This window comes from Wyeomyia smithii, chromosome 2 (assembly GCF_029784165.1).
Source record: "Wyeomyia smithii strain HCP4-BCI-WySm-NY-G18 chromosome 2, ASM2978416v1, whole genome shotgun sequence".
NCBI lineage: Eukaryota > Metazoa > Arthropoda > Insecta > Diptera > Culicidae > Wyeomyia > Wyeomyia smithii.
The window spans coordinates 11,566,740-11,588,210 of NC_073695.1; the positions used below are offsets into that span (position 1 = coordinate 11,566,740).

At 40.0% G+C, this 21,471-nt stretch overlaps 1 protein-coding gene across 2 annotated transcripts in view; it reads right to left on the reverse strand.

Annotated features, from left to right (window-relative positions):
• Positions 1-21,471, reverse strand: part of LOC129720952 (ecdysone-induced protein 74EF-like) — a 92,519-nt gene that overhangs the window by 17,886 nt on the left and 53,162 nt on the right. Inside the window, exons 3-4 of one of the 2 annotated variants that reach the window (XM_055672913.1) lie at positions 17,750-17,890; positions 15,811-16,266 (exon numbers count right to left, since the gene is read on the reverse strand). In XM_055672913.1, coding sequence (XP_055528888.1) covers positions 15,811-16,266; positions 17,750-17,890 — 597 coding nt within the window. The remainder of the gene's footprint in view (positions 1-15,810; positions 16,267-17,749; positions 17,891-21,471) is intronic. The other variant, XM_055672915.1, reaches the window with a different exon arrangement.

A 21,471-nucleotide genomic window follows, 5' to 3' on the forward strand; every position in this document is an offset into this window, starting at 1 on the left:
GCTAGACTAAACGTCATATATGATATAAATCCACTAATTTAACATTAATTCAATGATTTAGCAAAAATAAGTTCAACATTTCTAAAACTCAAAAATTTCGTGAGTAAAAATATTAAAACTCTGAAGAGAACATAGATAAACTATTAGGTAAATCCCGAAGAAATCACGTAATAATAGCACTGGTAAAACTCAAACTAGAAAATAAAAAGGGTAATAGCTTTTTAATAATTCTGGAGTACTTTGTGATAAGGTCGTATGTCTATACGTACACAAAACGAGTGAGAGTTATATTCCTTGTACTTCACAAATCATCTCTCACTCGTTTTGTTTATGTTCAGATTTACGACCTTATCACAAAGCACTCCTGAATTCCTGTGAATTTATTTTGTCACCATTATTTGTTTAGGGACATAAATTAGTTTTCTCGGGAACATAACGTTTAAACGATGAACCCGGCGAGTAATTTCTATTCGACATTTTGACATAAGTTTTTTTTCACACTGGCTAGAGGCACCTAATTTCACAGGAGAGGTAAAAAGCTATGATCTTTCTACGGCAACTATTTTGAGTAAAGCTCAAGGCAACAGTTGTTTTCGCTTCTGTCGATTAGTATAATTTAAAAAAAATGGTAAAGAAGTAGCCTTATTCTTGTATTTCGAAAGATAAGAATTTAATTTGGGTAGAATTTGGATGGGATAAAGATAGGATTTGAACACTTTCAGGCGCTATTGAACAGTAAGAAGCAAGATGGGCAAAATAGGAATAGATGAGGGATTATAAGCGAAGAATAAGCCACCAACAAGGGAAGAGCTTGAAAAATCGATTAGTGAGCTGAAAACGGCAAGGCCGCTGGAAAAGATGGTATTCGGGCCGAACTTCTGAAAATGGGAAGCGAGTGGCTATACTATGCGATCCTCCATATCATACTGAGGATCTGGGTGGATGAACCAACGTCGAACGACTGGTTGAAAGGCCTCATATGCCCAATTCACAAGAAGGGTCATCGACTAGATTGATGCAAATATCGAAGTAAAGTGCTCTACAGTATCCTGTTCTTCAGATTGAGACTGTTAACGGAATTCTTCGCCGGCGAATACCATGCTGTTAGGACGCTGATCCTCCCGGCAGCAGAAGCTGGATATCTCTACTTCAATCGACCCTAGACCGGTATACGGTCCGTTTGCCAACAACGTAAATACAGTAGTTGGATAAGATTTGTATTGAATAGGGATTAGGTTGGATTTGGCTCAATTTTGATTGGATTTGGAATTCGAATTGGGTTTGCCTGCCTACTGTATTTGGATTAAATTTGATCAGATTTGAATTGGATTAAATTCGGATAGGATTTGGATTTGGATTGGGATTGAATTTGGATTGGATTTGGAGTGGATTTGGATTGGATTTGGAGTGAATTTGAAGTGGATTTGAAATGGATTTGGTTTGGAATTGAATTCGATTCGGATTTGATTTAGATTGGATTTGGATTGGATTTGTATTAGATTTTGATTGGATTTGTATTGGATTTGGATTGGATTGGGATTGGTTTTAGATTGAATTTTAATTGGAATTCGATTGGATTTGGAATGGATTTGGTTTGGAATTGAATTGGATTCTGACTTGATTTGAATTGAATTCGGATTGGATTTGGATTGAATTTGGATTGTTTTGGATTGAATTTAGATTGGATACGGACTGGATTCGGATTGGATTTGAATTGGTTTTGAATTGAATTTAATTGGAATTAGATTGGATTTGGAATGGATTTGGTTTGGAATTGAATTGGATTCGGACTTGATTTGAATTGAATTCGGATTGGATTTGGATTGGATTTGGATTGTTTTTGGATTGAATTTAGATTGGATACGGACTGGATTTGGATTGGATTTGAATTGGATTTGAATTGGATTTGAATTGGAATTAGATTGGATTTGGAATGGATTTGGTTTGGAATTGAATTCGATTCGGACTTGATTTAGATTGGATTTGAATTGAATTAGGATTGGATTTGGATTGAATTTAAATTGGATTTGGATTGGATTTGGAATGGATTTGGTTTGGAATTGAATTGGATTCTGACTTGATTTGAATTGAATTCGGATTGGATTTGGATTGGATTGTTTTGGATTGAATTTAGATTGGATACGGACTGGATTCGGATTGGATTTGAATTGGTTTTGAATTGAATTTAATTGGAATTAGATTGGATTTGGAATGGATTTGGTTTGGAATTGAATTGGATTCGGACTTGATTTGAATTGAATTCGGATTGGATTTGGATTGGATTTGGATTGTTTTTGGATTGAATTTAGATTGGATACGGACTGGATTTGGATTGAATTTGAATTGGATTTGAATTGAATTTTAATTGGAATTAGATTGGATTTGGAATGGATTTGGTTTGGAATTGAATTCGATTCGGACTTGATTTAGATTTGATTTGAATTGAATTAGGATTGGATTTGGATTGAATTTAAATTGGATTTGGATTGGATTTGGAATGGATTTGGTTTGGAATTGAATTGGATTCGGACTTGATTTAGATTGGATTTGAATTGAATTCGAATTGGATTTGGATTGTATTTGGATTGTATTTGGATAGCATCTGAATTGGATTTGAATTGGATTTGGATTGGATTTGGATTGGATTTGGATTGGATTTAGAATGGATTTGGTTTGGAATTGAATTGGATTCTGACTTGATTTGAATTGAATTCGGATTGGATTTGGATTGGATTGTTTTGGATTGAATTTAGATTGGATACGGACTGGATTCGGATTGGATTTGAATTGGTTTTGAATTGAATTTAATTGGAATTAGATTGGATTTGGAATGGATTTGGTTTGGAATTGAATTGGATTCGGACTTGATTTGAATTGAATTCGGATTGGATTTGGATTGGATTTGGATTGTTTTTGGATTGAATTTAGATTGGATACGGACTGGATTTGGATTTGAATTGGATTTGAATTGGAATTAGATTGGATTTGGAATGGATTTGGTTTGGAATTGAATTCGATTCGGACTTGCTTTAGATTGGATTTGAATTGAATTAGGATTGGATTTGGATTGAATTTAAATTGGATTTGGATTGGATTTGGAATGGATTTGGTTTGGAATTGAATTGGATTCTGACTTGATTTGAATTGAATTCGGATTGGATTTGGATTGAATTTGGATTGTTTTGGATTGAATTTAGATTGGATACGGACTTGATTCGGATTGGATTTGAATTGGTTTCGAATTGAATTTATTGGAATTAGATTGGATTTGGAATGGATTTGGTTTGGAATTGAATTGGATTCGGACTTGATTTGAATTGAATTCGGATTGGATTTGGATTGTTTTTGGATTGAATTTAGATTGGTTACGGACTGGATTTGGATTGAATTTGAATTGGATTTGAATTGAATTTTAATTGGAATTAGATTGGATTTGGAATGGATTTGGTTTGGAATTGAATTCGATTCGGACTTGATTTAGATTTGATTTAAATTGAATTAGGATTGGATTTGGATTGAATTTAAATTGGATTTGGATTGGATTTGGAATGGATTTGGTTTGGAATTGAATTGGATTCGGACTTGATTTAGATTGGATTTGAATTGAATTCGGATTGGATTTGGATTGTATTAGGATTGTATTTGGATAGCATCTGAATTGGATTTGAATTGGTTTTGAATTGGATTTGGATTGGATTTGGATTGGATTTGGATTGGATTTGGATTGGATTTGGATTGGATTGGATTTGGATTGGATTTGGATTGGATTTGGATTGGATTTGGATTGGATTTGGATTGGATTTGGATTGGATTTGGATTGGATTTGGATTGGATTTGGATTGGATTTGGATTGGATTTGGATTGGATTTGGATTGTTTTTGGATTGGATTTGGATAGAATTTGGATTGGATTTGAATTGGATTTGAATTGGATTTGGATTGGATTTGGATTGGATTTAGATTGGATTTGGATTTGATTTGGATTGGATTTGGATTGGATTTGGATTGGATTTGGATTGGATTTGGATTGGATTTGGATTGGATTTGAATTGGATTTGGATTGGATTTGGACTGGATTTGAATTGGATTTGGATTAGATTTGGATTGGATTCGGGTTGATTCTTGAATTGAAATTTGATTGGTTTAGATTTGGATTGGTTTTGATTTGGGTTGGATTTTTCATTGGTAGGTATTAGAATCGATTTGAGTTGAATTTTTATTGAATTTGGAGTAAATTTCATTCGAATGCAAGTTGGATTTGTTACCCTTCCTTTACGCTGAAATCTACAAATGCCTTTGCGTGACTTCCTCTTAACAAAAAATAAGTCCCTCTTATCAATAAAACTGGCCAGAAGGACGCACGACGAAACTTCTCCAGGGGATTATAATTGGTGATGTTTGGCAAGAGGAACGAGTATCGGTATAGTAGAACAGTAAGCGTGTAAGGAAGAGTAACATATTACACACAAGCACTGTTGAACAATAATAATAAGCATGCCACTTCTCAATAGAGGTATTGCTATTAACAGAAGTGCGGGATACAGCAGACACCTGGGCATATCTCACAATAGATCTACGATTCTGGTCGCAGTGAGGAAGCCCATACAGAAAAAAAAAGTTGGATTCGTATTAGGTTTGGATTATATTTGAATTGAATTCAGAATTGGTTTAGTTTTCGATTTGGTTCGCATTTTCATTAATTTCGAAATGAATTTGGATTCGGATTCACGTTGGATGGGATTTTGTTTGAATTTGGACTAAAATTTGATTTTGGTTCATTAAGGCAGACAATGTGTGCAGCAGGAGAAGCGAAATATAAGCGAACTGAGAATATGATACAGATTTAGAAAAAATACCGCATCCAGACGCGTTTTTTTTATTTTGGATTGATTGAAGATTGTATTTGGGTAGGATTAAACTAATTCTGGATAAACTGAACATTGGATTTGGATTAGAACTGCATTGAATTTGGAATAATTTGTTTTGGATTTGAATAAGATTTGCCATGATTTTAATTTGAATTTCAAATAAATTGCGTTTTGTGTTCTTAAAATCTTATTCTACTAGCACTGAGAGCTAATAATTTAATGATTTTGTGTTTTTTCTCAGTCTATTCAGTTTTGGTATTTCCACGATGCGCAAATTAAAATTTATTCGATTCTATTGTTCAGTATCTGGACCGAACGAATAAAACAAATTTGTATGACTTCTTGTGGTCCGCACATAATTGCAGCATCCATTACTTAGGGTTTACCGAATTTTATAGCGAATAAATTGCCCGCAGAAATGCACAATTTTCCATTGTACAATACATAATAAAACTAGTTTTAACGGCTTGAGTAGTCATAAAACATCATCACGAGTTTAGAAAAAAAGTACTCTCAACTAACACCATAAACCTTTACGTGTTGATCAAGCTTTACCATTGTAGTGAATTGAAACAGCAGACAATTGTAATGGCCACTCATAATCGAAAGCTAAATTGGCAAAAGTCAAGCCCAAGTTCAGTAGGCAATCCTTTCGCTTCCAAGCCGAAATTTTCCAACCAATAATTATGTTCATATCTTCAACACAAAAAAATAAAGCACTGCCTGCCACTTCGAAAACATGCAAAAAAACAGACTCCGCAATCCGCACAGTAGGCCGCGGAAAGGATTTAAAAGTATTAATCGCCATTCAGGTGGAACCAATCGTAATCGTCTGCTGCCGTGGTCTCTCTCCCAGCAGCATAACAGCACCGAGATACCACGGAAAAGCTTAACGTCTTAACGTGGTGCAGGTATGACGGCTCTCTAGTGTACACAAAACACCGGAAAGGAAGCAAAGGATAATGAACGAGAAAATTGCCGGTTCGAGTGAATTGCATAAAAATGCATCCCGCGAGTCAGTCAGGAGTAGGCACCTTAAAAACTGCAAGGAACGGAGCACGTAAGAATTAAAAGAAAAAAAAAACCGGTGAGTGCATCAGCCGTTCGTGCCGCGCCTTCGAGTTGCACATCTACACACACACACACACACTCATTCCGTCTCATTTTGTCTGCAGGTCAAAAAGCATCATTAGGATGCAAACATCAAGTGGTGAATCTTCCCAAAGCATAGGAAGGTTCCTGTTCCTGAGGGAGTGGAGGGCCGGGATTCGTATGCACTTATCGGTTTCGCTGAGGCCGACGCGGGCTGGGGCAGAGTGAATTTATTGAGCAAGCCAGACACGAGGACTGCTGCACGGGATCGCTTGGGTCTGTCTCTACACACACCGATACCAGATGCAGTACTGCGGTGGTGCTGCACTGCGCAGCCAATGACCAGGAAACAGACTCCGTCAGGTATGACCTTCAAATGGTTAGGTTTTTGCTCCTTGCTTACAGGTTGAAGTTGCTGCATTTCTTGGCTGACAGTGGCAAAACGTGGAATCCCTCACCGTCGGCCGGAGAGAACTTGGTCATTGTGATCAGCGAACGCTTAATGGCCACCGTTGTTACAGTGTGGCAGTATTTATCGGCTGCGATTGTGGCTTATAAAACCCATTATCTTAATCTGCGTCCTACGGGAGAGGACTGACTGGTTTTTATCTTCGTTGGAGTATTATGAGATTCTGCCACTCGGGAAGATGTTCTATGGAAGCAGCTAAAATGCGCGTTGGATAGTAATTAATCTGTTCTGATTCAGAAGCAGCAGCTGCTACTCTCGATGAATAATCATCCGAGTTTTGCTAACCACGTACCGGAAAGGTAAACAGTCGAAATGGGTTGAAGAATAGAGACGCAGCTCATCGGGGGTAATTGACTTCAATTGGATAATAGTTGCTCCGTAGCGTTGGTCTGCGCGCTGACATCTCTGCCACTGGTGTTAGTGTACCAGTTTGCACTTCTTTTTTTTATTGGTAATATACTGCTAAGGGCTATATCCGTGTGGTTCCTAAAGCTCTAAGGCTAGTGAAGCCCCGCGAATCCCAGCAGGTGACCTTCTAGCGAGCGATCACCCAGCGGATTGTGCCACTAAAAGTACATAAACTAAACAACGGAGTGCCTATTTTCCTCTATCGTCTAAACACATGCACTGAAAGAAATCGACCGGTAGTTTTGCTGTTCAGCGGATGAAATTTATCAATTTATTGCCGTCTATGAACCTGCTATGCACATATTTCTGCATCAATAGTTACGAGCTCGGTGGGGCCGCACCAGAGCGCAGCAAGCAAACTGCATGTGCCCTGCCCGGTGATTATTGTTGTTTTATGTCTTCGCCGTTCTAAGACCTGTGGTCGTATCGGTTGCCGGGGTGCACCGGAAAACCCATCCACGAATACCTACTGCTGCTCTTGGTACATAAATATTCAGCAGCGGCTCCCATCCACTTCGCATCAATCCTCTAATGCCTACATACAAGTGCAGTCGAGGAACGAGGGACAAGTGAGGGACCGGAGATTGCAAATCGTCTTCCTCTTCGTTCAGTTGCAGTCGTCATCAACGTCTAAGCTTTGGCCGCTGTCTACAGCTTGTGAGCCTTAAGCGTGGTACTAAAGAGTGGTTATTTTATGTGGAAATAAACTATTTTTGAAGCCGTCGTTGCCGCTGTTGTAGAGGGGTGCTGCCATCTGACGAAAGAGTGACGCAATTCTGCTGGGGCGCTTTGTGGTTTGCTGCGATGCACGGTTCGGCACGTTCGTAGGTCAGTGTTCTAGGGGGACGATGACGACGCCATTGTTAGAACTTTTCCTATTGGAATCGAAGGCGCACGCGGTTGTGCAAGAGGGCGAGTGCGACAGAGAGAGACGGAGCGCACATATAAGTTTAGGGAAGGCAGAAGCGAACCGTGAGTGTGCGTCAGAGTCGAAGAGGGGAGGAGTTTCGTACTTTCCGCTTTCTAGGTTCTTCGTCCGCTTTGCCTTTAAGGGAGATGGCAAGCGAGAGGGAAAGTCTGTGTGCATTATTTACTTTGCGCCAGGAAAAGTTTTGCTCCATTTCCCACTTTTCTTGTGCAGGTGTAGCTGACTGCATGGTGTCACCTTGAGCTGAGCTTAGTTTCGGGACTCACCGAACAAAGGATATCGCTGCAAGCGAGTTACTGACTTTTTTTGTGTTTTACTCAATTACCGAAAGATTCAAATCACGTAGCTGTACATCGGCAGGAAGCCGGCAAAGGCTAAGAAACTTATCTCGCAAGAGTTTTTCATTTGCATTTTGCTGTTAAAATGGCAGCTAGAAGAAGCGAGAGAAACAGGGCGAGGGTGCTTATCAAATTGCATTTGCAGCAAGATTAGATTTCAGCTGCTCATTCGAGGAACTTGATGATTGTTTTTTATTTCTGTATTATTTTTTTTGTGTAGACTTGTCAATTCATACTTTATCAAATTGATTGTTTGCTTGACGTCACGCGTGATGCAATACGATAGGACGACGCCAGATGGGGTCAACAGTTGATTGTGACAATTTAGATTGACAGCTAGATAGGAACTGCAGTGCGGGGAGGATTTTAAAGTTGGAGTTTGATGTTTGGTGGTTCGATGGAATTATTTCAACGAAAGCGGATCCAGCTGTTTATAAATCGACACAGTTTCAAAGTCCAGTGCGGAATCTTGTTCGAAATCTGGAGACAAAAGGTTTATTGTAAAGCGCTATTTTAGGTGAAAACTTATGACAAAGCCTTCAACGATGGTTCTTAGAGTGTAATATCTTTCCATCGGATAGAGCTTATAGACTTATGAACGAAAGTAAAACTTGAAGATTGCCACTTTTGAAGGCAATCCCTAAAACAATTTTGTCGATTTTCTTGTCCATCGTAGAATCAAAGTTTGTAAATAAGTTAATGTTTAATAAAGAAGAATAATTCTGTTTGCAAGAATATTGCGATTAGAAAATGTTCTGTCTGTGATTTTCATCGTAAACAGTTTGATTGAAATAAAATTGGACTCCGTTCTGAAAATTTTGAACTCCACCTAGTCCAATATCGATCACTAGGCTGAATCATTGTTTTTTATTCAAAAACCGAGTGTAAATAATCCGTCCTCCAGCTTGCGTACATTGCGAAACTCTATTTTGGAGCCCAGCTCCTGATAAGCTCGAAAGTTTACACATTCTATGTTTCGAGCTTGGACGGACCCAAACCGGTTTCTTTGCGCGACTCTTCCTTTTTCCTATCACAGCGAGACCTTTTTTTTGAGAGTTCAGTTCTTGATTGTGTTCATGATCACTTCGACAGCAGCAGCAGCAAAAACAACAACAACAACAACAACAATAACAAGAAAAAAGCAACAACCAGGAGCGAACCCGTTGGTCATCGACACTTTGTCTTTGGTGCATATTTTGAAGGTCACGTCAAAACAAAACGGTACACATGCAGCTGGCTTGCAATGGCTGACTATTTGCTGCCGTACTGTCGTATACCTCTATCGGTATGTGTGGATGTGTATCTGCGCGAATAGCGCGCTGTTGTTTTGCTTTTATTTCGCCTTTGCGCCCACCTTTTGCTTGCTCCCCGCTAATCCACCCAGGGCGCCCAAGAACGGCAAGAACGCAAACGGCTGGCCGTAGGCAGAAACAAGGGAATGCGGCATCTATCGCTAAAATGTATAACAAACAAACAGAATGTGTGAGTTGCCGGTTGTCCGATTTATTGGCTGCCGTTTTGTGTTGTTGTGTGGTGTGGAACGAGAAAAATGAAAGAATTCACCACGTCAGGGTACGGTTCTGGTTTTGATGGAAGAAATCGCGGCCCCCCTTCCTCAACCGTTTGATTAGAACATTGTCGCCTGAAAACTAAGGGAAAGAAAAGGAAGAAATCCGATGCCGAATCGGATGAATCGGAGTGTGTAGGAGCCAGACTGGAAAAGCTTGTTCGTTTCCGCATTGATGAGCGGATTGCCGGTTAACATAACCTCACGAATGGCTTTGCTGTTTTATTTTTTTTTTGCACAACGACGACGGCGACGACGACGACATTCGCAATTACGTGCTGCGTCTAATTGAATTAGGCAGAGCTCCCGAACTAGGAAGCCGGAAATGAGCATTATGCGTCGAGGGTGGTGAGCTAATCTGGTCGGTGTTTATGGTTTCTTTGCACTTGTGTGCCGGTCGATCAAGTAGGCTGCTCTACACGAGACACACAGAACACAATAGAAATGGGTGTTGAAAACGAGAAAAGAAAACATTCCGTTTGCAGGAAGGCGAAAATTGATTTCCCGGAAAGTGATGGATGGTTCGTATAAAGAGGAGGAAAAAACCGTTCTTGCATTGCCGCAGTGGAACGCAATGCGAGACACGCTAAATGGAACTAATTTTTGGCGTTACTAGAATGGCCGCGCCGTGTGTCGTCGTGTAAACAAAGCACGATCGCTTACACGGTGAATTTAATTTCGGGGACAAGGAAGTTTAGACTAGTAAATCATTTACCCGTGGACAGGTTGAAGAATAAGCGTTGACACGCAGGTTAAGTGTACGTTTTCGCTTAAGCAGGGCGTCGCTCGTGTCAGTATCGATATTGTTATTAATTAAATCATGGAATTATTATAATTGCACCGGGTAGAAGTGAGTGGTGAGTACACTAGCTGCTGGCGGTCAAAGGCAAACGATTGATGGGCCGGTTTTATTGACACATTTCGTGGCAAATATGGTGCATGTTAGTTCTCGGTGCATCCATCTTTGGCAACTCGACGAAGTTTTGTGGACAGCAAAGATGGGCTAAGCAGGAAGTCGTAGGTGGCGAAAATGTGTTCGTCTGGTTGCGAGTTGGTAAAATGGCTTCCGTGTGAGTGAGATTTTGGGCCTGTAAAAAATCGTCGACGAAAGAGGATGCATTTTTCTTCCTGATACACGAAAGACAAGAGATCTTCAGCAGATTAAGCGAAAAAAAGACGTTGGCTTCGCGGAAAAAAGAGCTAATTTGAGAAATCGTTAAGGTCCGCCCACACTATCATGTGGCAAACTGGCAAGCGCACTGGTGCACATGTGAGGCAATATTGGTATTAAGTCGCGCGAAAAAAAAAAAAACGCTGCAAGTTGTCTTGCCTTTTTATGACTCTTTCCATTCCCCCTGTTCGAATCTGCTTTCAGTCCTCGACTCACTTTCTGAAAGACGTAAATAAAACTGTCATTTTGGCAATTTTTCGCTTAACTCGCTCTTTATCCCCAGCTGCAGAAGATGCGGTGTTCTTTCTCGCACATAGAACACACACACGCGAACACTGGTCGTAAACTGTTATTAATGGAAACTCCCGACTGCAGCAGCACCGAAGATCATCCAATCTATTTTCTTCGTTTTTTTCCTGCTTCACGAAAGTGTACGGCTTTTGTGATTACTTAATTTGAACCAATTTGGCGATTTTACGGATCGCAAGCCGTCGGTCGCCAGTCGCTTATTCAGCGTCACGGAATAGTCATCGGGAAGGAAGCACGGATTCCGCAGTAGGTTGATGAACCCTATCGAGTGCATAACAGGCGGCGTTTTGTTCTGCGTCGATATGGCGGAAACGTCGCCGGTTAGGGAAAAAATATGGAACGAGAAGCGCCATAAAGAAGAGATGTGCGGTGCATCCTAGAGTTTTTTTTTGTCACCAGCGGAAATCCATATCGGAGTGATGATGCAAGGCGTTGAATTCCTAATGAAGCGCCGCTGTAAATTTGTGTGCGTGTGTCCGTCCGGTGCATTTCACCACGTTCCACGGCACCACGGCTAGGGCTGCCAAAATAGGAAATAAATCAAATTCTTTGTCGTTTCAACCCTTCAACGGTAGCAAACTGAGAGAGGGTCTATTCAAATCGCTTTAACGGCTATTAAAGACATGACAATTTTCTCAACAAAACTCGACACCTGTACAAAAAAAAAGTTGGGAAAGATGATGTCCGCTTCACTCGATGACGGCCCATTCAAATTGTCGAGTACTTCCGCTTCGGTGCACACACCGGCAATCGTGGGCGCGTAGACAAAAGAATCTCTTTCATCATTGTAGTACACGCCGTTTGTTGGCCGGCTACGGGCTCTAGTGATTGCGTAAAACCTGATTTCCCTCAACCGTCATGCTGTGCTCTCTGTGGGTACGGGTTCTACCTACATACCGGACCGAAGCGGGCCTCAAACCGGACCGGAAGAGTTAAGTTTTGCAATAAACTGCACCGCACTTCAGCCCCCATGCGCTCTTCATGTACAGCCGGGAAACCCTTCGTGCCGGTGTGGATGAATTGTCTCTACCGGCTAAACTCGGGCGATCAGCGTTCCACAACACGAGTACCTTTTTGTTTACTAGCCGTCATGAACATGTGCTTTTTTTGCAGGCAGCGATGGTGCATAAACCACATAAAACCATACGACCGCAAACACTAGTTAGTTACTCGGTATTTGCGCGCTGTAGAGTTGACCTTCAGCAAAGGTTCTCTATGCTGCTGCTACTGCTGCTGCTGCTGGCAAAGCGGAAAAAGAGTGCACCGTGAAGAAATAGGTACAACAAATTTGTTGTGTTGCAACATTCTTGATGATTCCGCAAAGAACAATGCCCGCGCTGTGGTTGCTTACTAGCTTTGCAAGGTTAGGTTCTTTCCGTGCAAGGTTGTGCACAGTGTAACCGGGGCTGGGCACCGGGTAAATAAACACTAGGCTGTGCACTTTCTCATTGTCAAGTACTTGTTTGGGGAAATTCGCCATACGCAGCTTCCGCCCCGAAAGTCCGCGGCCAGCTGGTGTTGCGTAAGCATGAAACGTGATAGACTGCAAAAAATGGGCTCCATTGTGGGGTCCTGGCAGGCGACGTTCGACAAACAAAGTAGCGCCGTTATCAGCTAGACGGTGCACTTCCTGATTTGGCACTCTTGCAGCCTAAATAAAGAATAATCATTTGCACATTTTTGCCCTCTCGCCTCGGTAATCCTGTTCTATTTTCGGTAGCGAACCTATACATTAGAGAAATGACAAGACACTCACCGTTAAGGCAACTGTCAACATCAAAACGGATAACGGCAATGCAAAATGATACAACTCGCCCGTTTTGATGTTGACAGTTGCCTTAACGGTGAGTGTCTTGTCATTTCTCTAATGTATAGGTTCGCTAATTTTCGGGGCGGTAGAGTAGGGTGATGTGTCGTGAGTGGACCAATAATATATCACATGGAGCTATAGCAAAAAACATTTCTATCTTTCTAGTTTACAGGAATGAAAATTTAATGGATATTCAATATGACAATGTGTTCCTGGAAAGTAAGATTATTATCATAGACTAGCCCTAAGTATTTAACTTGATCAGACCAATTTGAGGACACACCGTTCATCTTAACAACGTGATTGTTGGTGGGTTCGAGAGACGAAACTCTTGTCCTATCTCCTCTCACGGAAATGTTTTTATCGTCACATAACAGATACCTCACATCCTGGTGGTTAATCAGGAAGATGAGAAGTAAAAATATTATATAAGATTGGGCCTAAAATACTTCTTGAGGTACACCTGCGCTAACAGGCAATCTATCAGATTTACCATTTGAATAGGTAGTTTAGTTTAGTTTGTATATCTAGAAGAGCACTGCCAGTGGAATAGCTTTCAGATTTATTAGTCCGAATTATATTTCGCAAGAGAGAATCTATGATTGATTTACGTTTCGAAATTTTCAAAAATAACTTTCAATGCAGAATCACGAGTTCTTTGATCTTGACGTCTCCGTATGCTCTTCAAACGTATAAGAAGTTGAAGTTCGTTGTCAATATTTGGTGTATTAAATTTCACTCTAGCCTTAGAAACTGATAAGTTCCGTGTATGGAGAATCAAACTGAACAAATCATCTAATGCTCTGTCAATGTCAGCATAATTTTGTAAAACAATATCACAATTCAAGCTTTCTTTGATCGTGGTACGATATCGACCTTAATTGGCCTTGTGATAATTGAACACAGAGTGGAATTTAAAACAGTTTCACGGGATATGGAAGAAGTTATAGGAGGATGATCAGAATCAGAATCCGCATAAATCACTGCATGAATGACTTCGATTTGCTGTGACCAAATGAATTGTAGCACAGTATTTTTCTATTGGAATTGCTTTGAGCATTATTCCAAGAGCAATGAATTTCATAACAATTTCAGTTTGAAGGTTGTGAAAGTCATACCTACTTGAACAGCATCGTACATCAAGTTTAAATTCAACAAAGCGGACATTTACTGCAGTATGGATTGTCGTAGCGTAGGTAGTCCATCTTCTCAGAAGTGAGACTACCCAAATCGCATCTGATTGACTTTTCTGCAAAAAATTTACCATTACTAACGTCGAAATATTTCAGTTGATTCACTACCGAAAATCTGTTTATTTACGTTTTCAAACGTACGTTAGGTTTTGAACGAAAGATTGTTCCACTCATGATACATCACCCTACTTTTTTCGCCACTAATGTGCATCAGTCCGAGTACTAACCGGCGGGCGTCACGTATGCAATTTTTGAGCTTATCGCTTCCCGCTTCTTACTCGCCGAATATTGTTATCAAATTAAATTGTTATCGCGCTCGTTGTAGGTTCTTTTTTTCATTATAATTTGAACAGCAAGTCCGTAAAGCAATGAGGAAGTTAAGCAGGGGCTTGACGACAGCAGAAATGCACTCCGATTTTTTCGGGGGGAAAGAGCTTGAATTCCACACACTTTTTGTGTTGTTCGTTTTGTCCTCTCACCACGCATTAACCGTCATCAGGCGAAAACAACGCAATTTTTCAATAATTCTCGTTTGGCGGAGAGTGCGAAAGAGAGAGGCAGACGAACAAGATTAATCTTCTATTATTGTCAAAATGACGGGATCTTTATTTTCGGGTCCGTATCTTGTATGTGTATCGTTGCTTGTCAGCTTGCTGCGATCGACGCTGCGCGCTGTTTACATTCGGCTTCGGTGAAAACGGTTCCGCCGATCTTGTTGTTGCGCTCCGTTAATGTTTGTCAAATATCCGCCCGAGTCAAATTTCCGCTGCTGCACAGGTTGCTCCTTGCACTCCACAATCGCGTGCGGGGTTAACAACAGTCCGGGATGCGGTTGATGCATTTGACCTGACATGATGCTTTAGCAGCTAGCCACACAGATGCTGCGATGGTATGCTAATAATAATCATCGCTAATGCTGTCATCGCGGGACGCAATTCGTGGCAGAGACAGACGCGGGTTTATTTAGCAGCTGGGATGCGCGCATCGTAATAGAGAGTGTATGTGTGTGAGTAGTAAACAAGAGTGCAATGAATTTTTAAGTACCGGGACGCCTTTCTAGGTTGCCTGTTCAAGGCCAACCGCGGCGTTGGACTTGGGCGATAAAAAGTTTGCAATTTCGCGCGCACTGCGGTTAGATATGGCTGCCTGCCCGAAAATAGAACCACTGCCGCTGCAGCGCCCGGCTTATCAGTCGTGATCGATACCTTGTTAGTTTTTGATGCTTCGTTTGTCTGCCTTGCGGATTTGGTAGACACATGTTCGTCCAGCTGTATTCGGGGGGAGAATTGATAACGCACCAGACTGTAGTGCATTTGAAGCGAAGCGGATGTTTTGGGTTGAACGAAAAAAAGTGTCTGGGTAAACAATGCTGGCTCGATAAAGTCATCGTGATGATATCAATTTTTACCGATTTTGCTGGGAATTTATACTGCTGCTCTACGCATATTTGTCCCATGTTACTTTTGTTGCTTATTTCTGAAAAAAACATATCTATCGTGTTGTCAACTGTTAGATCTTCAAATCAAACAAGAAAAAATTGACTGATCGGTCCCTCTATCCGTTGCACCGACTGATAACTGATTATGCACATATTCCCATAGCCGCAGCAATGATTAGGTTTATTTAGTAACGCAGTGATAAGGTGAGTAGGTACTTACGGGGTACACTCCGCTGGTTCCAGATATTTCTGAGGGGCGGTGAGCTGTGATGGTAGAAGTTAGGTCGCAGGAAAGTTCCCGGCGGTAGATGAGCCTGCTGTAGATGTTGCTGAGTGGCAGCCGCTGCTGCCGCCGCAGCTGAGAGAGCCACCGAGGGGGGAAGAGACGAGCCGGATGACGTCGGCGAAGTTGACGATGACGCATTGATCGGGGGAAGTCCACCGCCTCCTCCGCTGCCACCTCCTCCGCCTGTTCCCCCGCCACCGGTGGAACCTGACAGCAACACGTTGCTGTTGCCAGCGTTACTACTGCTCGAACCATTGTTGTTGTTGTTGTTTGCGTTTAGTGGAATTCCGAGGCGGGCCTTGAGTTCGTCGCTGCAGGCAGGCTGACCACCGCTGCTTGAGCTGTCCACATCGGAAACACCGCTGTCTGCTGGACTTGGAGGTAGTGAGCCTGGACCGAGATTAGGTACGAAAGTGAAAAAAAAGAAAAAAAAAATTAAGTTCCTCAGCCATTATTAAATAAAATAGTTAGAGTTATGATTTCCCCCACCCAAAGAAGCCAACGTTGTTGACATTGACATAACATAAAAGGTGAAAAAACGGCATAATATGGGGTATTTAAAAGTTGAAAACCCTCTGCAAAAACTAGCTACGCTTTGTTCGAATGTCCTGCACTGCAATCTAGATCGCAAATTGCACCAATCTGCAACAGATGAGAAGGAAAAAATTCACAGCATGCGCGGGATCCTGCAGAGGATTAACGAGCCCGTAACTACCAGCGTCGGACACAAAAGTAGCAGCGTTCCTGGCGGAGAATTTCCGCATTAGCGGAGTAAGCGACAATAGCAATTATAACCGACCGGTATGTAATGGGTTTCCTTTATCCTCTCCCAGTCCTATGTGCGCGCTATGAAATGATGTGATCAAGGACAAGGACCCACCGAAGGCTACTGGATTTTGACCCGCATCATCCCGGAGACGAAATAAACAGAGAAGAAAAAGGATTTCACCATTGTTCTCAACTCAACTCAACAGTTTCGCTCCAGATACGATCACAGGATCGCACGACTCCCGTCGCGGCTCGAAGGACCTCGGCAAAGGGTATGCACATAGCATACATACATTGGACAGGTGATATCAGTTTTATATCGAAGAATTGAGCCTCTCTGCACGGTCTGGGGTCGAAGAGGAAAAAAAAAATAACAATTGCAATCGTACGGAGAGTTCTCTCACAAGGATCACAGACCGGATGGGATTGGAATTAGGATTCTTTTTTGGCTTGATGTTTTTTTTCCTCCTGACACACAAAGGAGCTAGGAGCTACTTGATTCAATTCAACGTTCGGTGCGGAATGCGTTTTTATTATTATTCTATTTTTGGTTTCTGAAAGAAGCAGAGGGCAGATGATTGATTTTATTCAGTAGCGAATCGAAGGAATCTGCAATAATATTTTCTTTGGGTGGGTTAGTATGTGAGAGGGATGAGAAAACCCATATTAATTGTGGGTATGCGAAATTAGTTCACCTCGGGTTTTGTGCTTGGTAATGCCATGTGGGAGAAAGGCGAATTTTTCGAAAAAAAAAACTTTATTCAAAAAGCATAAATTTGATCCTTTCTGCATCGTGACTTGACATTTTCTTTGTGGGTGCATAGGGTTTCGTGCATTATAGGGGTCAACATTTCGGCTGGAAAGTTTCCCACAGAACCCTTTATTGTTAGTGCAGTAAGGAAGCAACCGAAAATTGAAACATGTAATTAATTTTCGAACCTCGATTTATGCATCCACAAAAAGTTATCCACCACAAATCAAGCCCGAGATCGGTGATTGTGAATTGTGTGAGATCGGATAGCTCTCGTGTGTGTGTGTGTTGGGAGTGTTTATTTTTTCTTGTGGATTCCCTAGTTGGTTGGTTAAATGGTTTAACGGTACATACTTGTCAACTTGAGGAAGCGGTGTGAGTTTTTGATCTTTTCCACCGACTGTAGATGGAAGATGTTCTCCAGGAAAGTGTCATCGTCCACGTCGGTACCGCCAGCGCCGGAGGACGAAACGTACCGAAGCGTCGCTGGGCAAACTGTTCACGTTTGTTTTTTTTGGTAACGTGCATTGTTTTTTTTTTCAGTGCAGATTGATCGAAATGCGTTTCGTTTTTTTTGGGAAGAGATGAAATAAAGCAGAAATTTGTGTTGGAATCATATCGAGTAGTTTTGATGGATGGGACAGCTTTGAAATAAAGTTGATGATGTGATAGAAAACAAAAACTGTCAAAACTAAGTAGTTTCAGGAAATATCAGTGGATGGAACAGTTAATCTCAAGAGAGTTAATCTCAACCTGCGATTCCACCCGTTCAAATTGGTATGAAGCTCTCTTGCTTACTACACTTAAATTGTTGATTTATGATAGGATAACTCTCATAATATCTATCAATTTGTTTAATACCAATTACGTGTCTTTTATTTCCATTAAAACGGCTCATTTAATGGCTAATGAAGACATACAATAGTTGGAACTGATGGAAAACATAACCTATTCCACAAGTAGCTCTGCCTTATTTCCCATATATGTCTTAAAATTTGTATGATCCTCTATGCTATAAATCCTTGAAATGGGACTTTGTAAATTGGTGCATTTGATAACGGATTTTGATAAAACTGATTGACTTGAACGTTATTCAAGACAAATACAAACCTGCATCACAACGGATTTTTCACGAGAGCATTGAAAATTATGTACAAATCATTTCTGTATTTTTTTTCCGAAAAGTCTAGATAAAGAACTAACTTTTAGAGAATTTTAAAATCGATTAATTGATCTAGAACCGGAAGATTTGAATTTGAGAGAAAAAGTTTAAAACTTACCAGTCATACTTGAACTTTTTTTCACGAAAAAAAATGACTCCGAAATTGCTTTACTACACATTTAATCATGAAAACTAGCTTCGGTAGATAATTCGCATTACTGTATAGCGCATCTGAAAAGTACGAAAATTCGGATAAAATTCATACTTTTCGTGTCTGTCATCCATAATTCATTGTCCAATCGTTATATTTTACAGCAAACTGGAAAAGTGGCTCCAAACCACTGTTTGTTATGTACGAGTTATGATAAGTCATTGTGATTTTGGATTTTCATTATGTATATCCATCAGGAGTGAAGTTCAGTGAAAAGTGGAATCAGCTCGAAATATCGGGAGGCATTCAGAGAGTTTGGTATTACTTTTCGATTGTATGACAGCAATAGAAGCTTTGAAAAATGTATCTTCATCAGAAGATTTGTTGTGGGCTTTTACAATAGATTATATGAAAAATCTTTCGCGTGGTTATAAAAAGAATATAATATAGGTCTGGACAAAGGCCTTTATATGTATGAAGTCGGTACACTAATTCACGTTGAAAATGTTTTATAAAATGAAAAAAAGTTTTTGAGAAGTTTGAAGAGAAAGTTTGAAATATTTTTTTAAAATCAAAATATGTTTTTTAATCAATATTTCGAGGTAGAACTATGTCTTTCGGAATGATTCTGAGAGGGGATGTAAAATAAAAATTTAAAATTGTAGCATACAAACTGTTCTGTCCAATTTCATATGCTTGCGACTCAGTTAGTTTTTCACAGATTTCCTTTTTTTTGCTGCGATCGGTTATAAAATTAGTTACGCGACCACCAAAGTAATAACTTTATGATGTTTACTGTTGTATTATTGTTAAAGTTCGAGCCTCGTTCTGAGCACAGATTTTGACCAAGCTGAGCTGAAAACAAGGTCAAAAACCATCCAATATGAATATTTGGAAACCCGGAACGATATCCATAGGCCTTAAATCGACCACAGACATCATTTTGAATAGCAAAATGGCGCCTTCCGGTTTCTGAAAAAATCAGCCCCAAATGTCGAACACCCAATATTGGTATTCCCAGAATCGAGATGAGGCCCAGAGATCGGAATTTAGCTTTAAAAATTTAAGATGGGGGCTTTCGGTTTTTAGAAAATATGAGCGACGACGAAATATCACCCAATATCTAGTATCAGTATTGGCATGCATTTAAATTTTTTAAAATTCTGTTTCCTGAAATTTTCATCATAATTTCAAAAGCCGAGAAGACGAAATTTTTAAATTAAAGTTAATATTCTGGAGTTTCAATGACTGAAATAAGAATAAAAATATATTGTTTTCTACATAAACTTAGTTTGATCCTAAACTCGAAGTTCGGAGCAGTAATAAAACAGTACACTAAGGTCTGTTTTAAAGCGGGTTTTCAAGCGTTTTTAATGGAATTCTGGGAATTAACGCGGTTTTCCTAGGCGGATTTCGGCGATTGCGAGATTTTCAGCCGGATTTAAGAATTCACGCGTTTTTTACGCTACCCGAGTAAAAAACAACACATATTGTGTTTACTTCTGAGACATCACTTTCATGTGAGTCAAGTTTTCTTTTACGCGGCCTTGTTATGCGGATTTCAGAACTTACGCGGTTTTTTCACGCGAGTTCCGAAATTTACGAGAATTTTAATGCGGAATCCAGATTTAAGAATTTGTGTATTCTCACGTGAAAATAGACACATTTTATGATTACTTCTGAGACATCACTTTCGTGTGGGTTAAGTTCTTTTACGGTATTCTTTTACGAGGGTTTTCAAATTTACATGGTTTTTTATGTGGATTTGATTTAAAAATTTACATGATTTTTCACGAAGATTCGAAATTATCACGTAGTTTTTACACGGATTTCTGAATTTACGTAGTTTTTTTTACGCGCTACGGTTCTTCCCGTAAAAAGACACTTTTTATGTTTACAGTCATACCTCGATATAAGGCAACTTTATTTTTATTTTCGTTACGTTATATCGAAGCACGAAATTTTTTTTTACTGTTATTGATGCAAAATTCTTTATGGTTACTCAAAAGTGCACAAAAACTTATTTCCCTTCACCTAAAAGTATACATAAACCCTTCTAATATCCCTTTAAGACCACGTCACAAAACATTGAAAAAATGAATGTCAATTTTACCCCATTTTACGGTACTTATTGGTTTCAAAACTTACTTAAAACATTTATTCGGAACATTATACACCTCAAAAATAATTGTTGTACTTCAACTTTGGGAAATTGATAAAAGTTTCGTTATATCGAGGTAAAAGTTACGTTATATCGAGGTTACCTTATATCGAGGTATGACTGTACTTCTGAGACTTTGGTGTGAAATGAATTTTTTCCGAAGCCTTTTTACGCGGATTTTTACGCAAATTTCGAAATTATTAGGTGTTTTTTTTACGCGGATTTCGAGATTTACGAGGTTTTCCCGAGCGCTGCGTATTCCCGCGTAAATAAAATTTATGTTTACTTTTGAGACATTACTTTCGTGAAAGTTACGCTTTTTTACGCGGCCTTTGGCATGGATTTCAGAGTTTACGCGGTTTTCTTGAGCGTGGATTTCGAAATTTACACGATTTTTTATTTGGATTTCAGTTTTCGAAACATACGTGTTTTTATACGGATTTCGGAATTAATACGGTTTATTTTGTGCGCTTCGTATTCCCGCGTAAAAAGACACAATTTATGTTTACTTCTGAAACATGAAACACTTTTTCAAACAATTTCGTGTGAATTGAGTTTCAGAATTTTTACACAGATTTCGTAAATTACGCCTTTTTTGACGC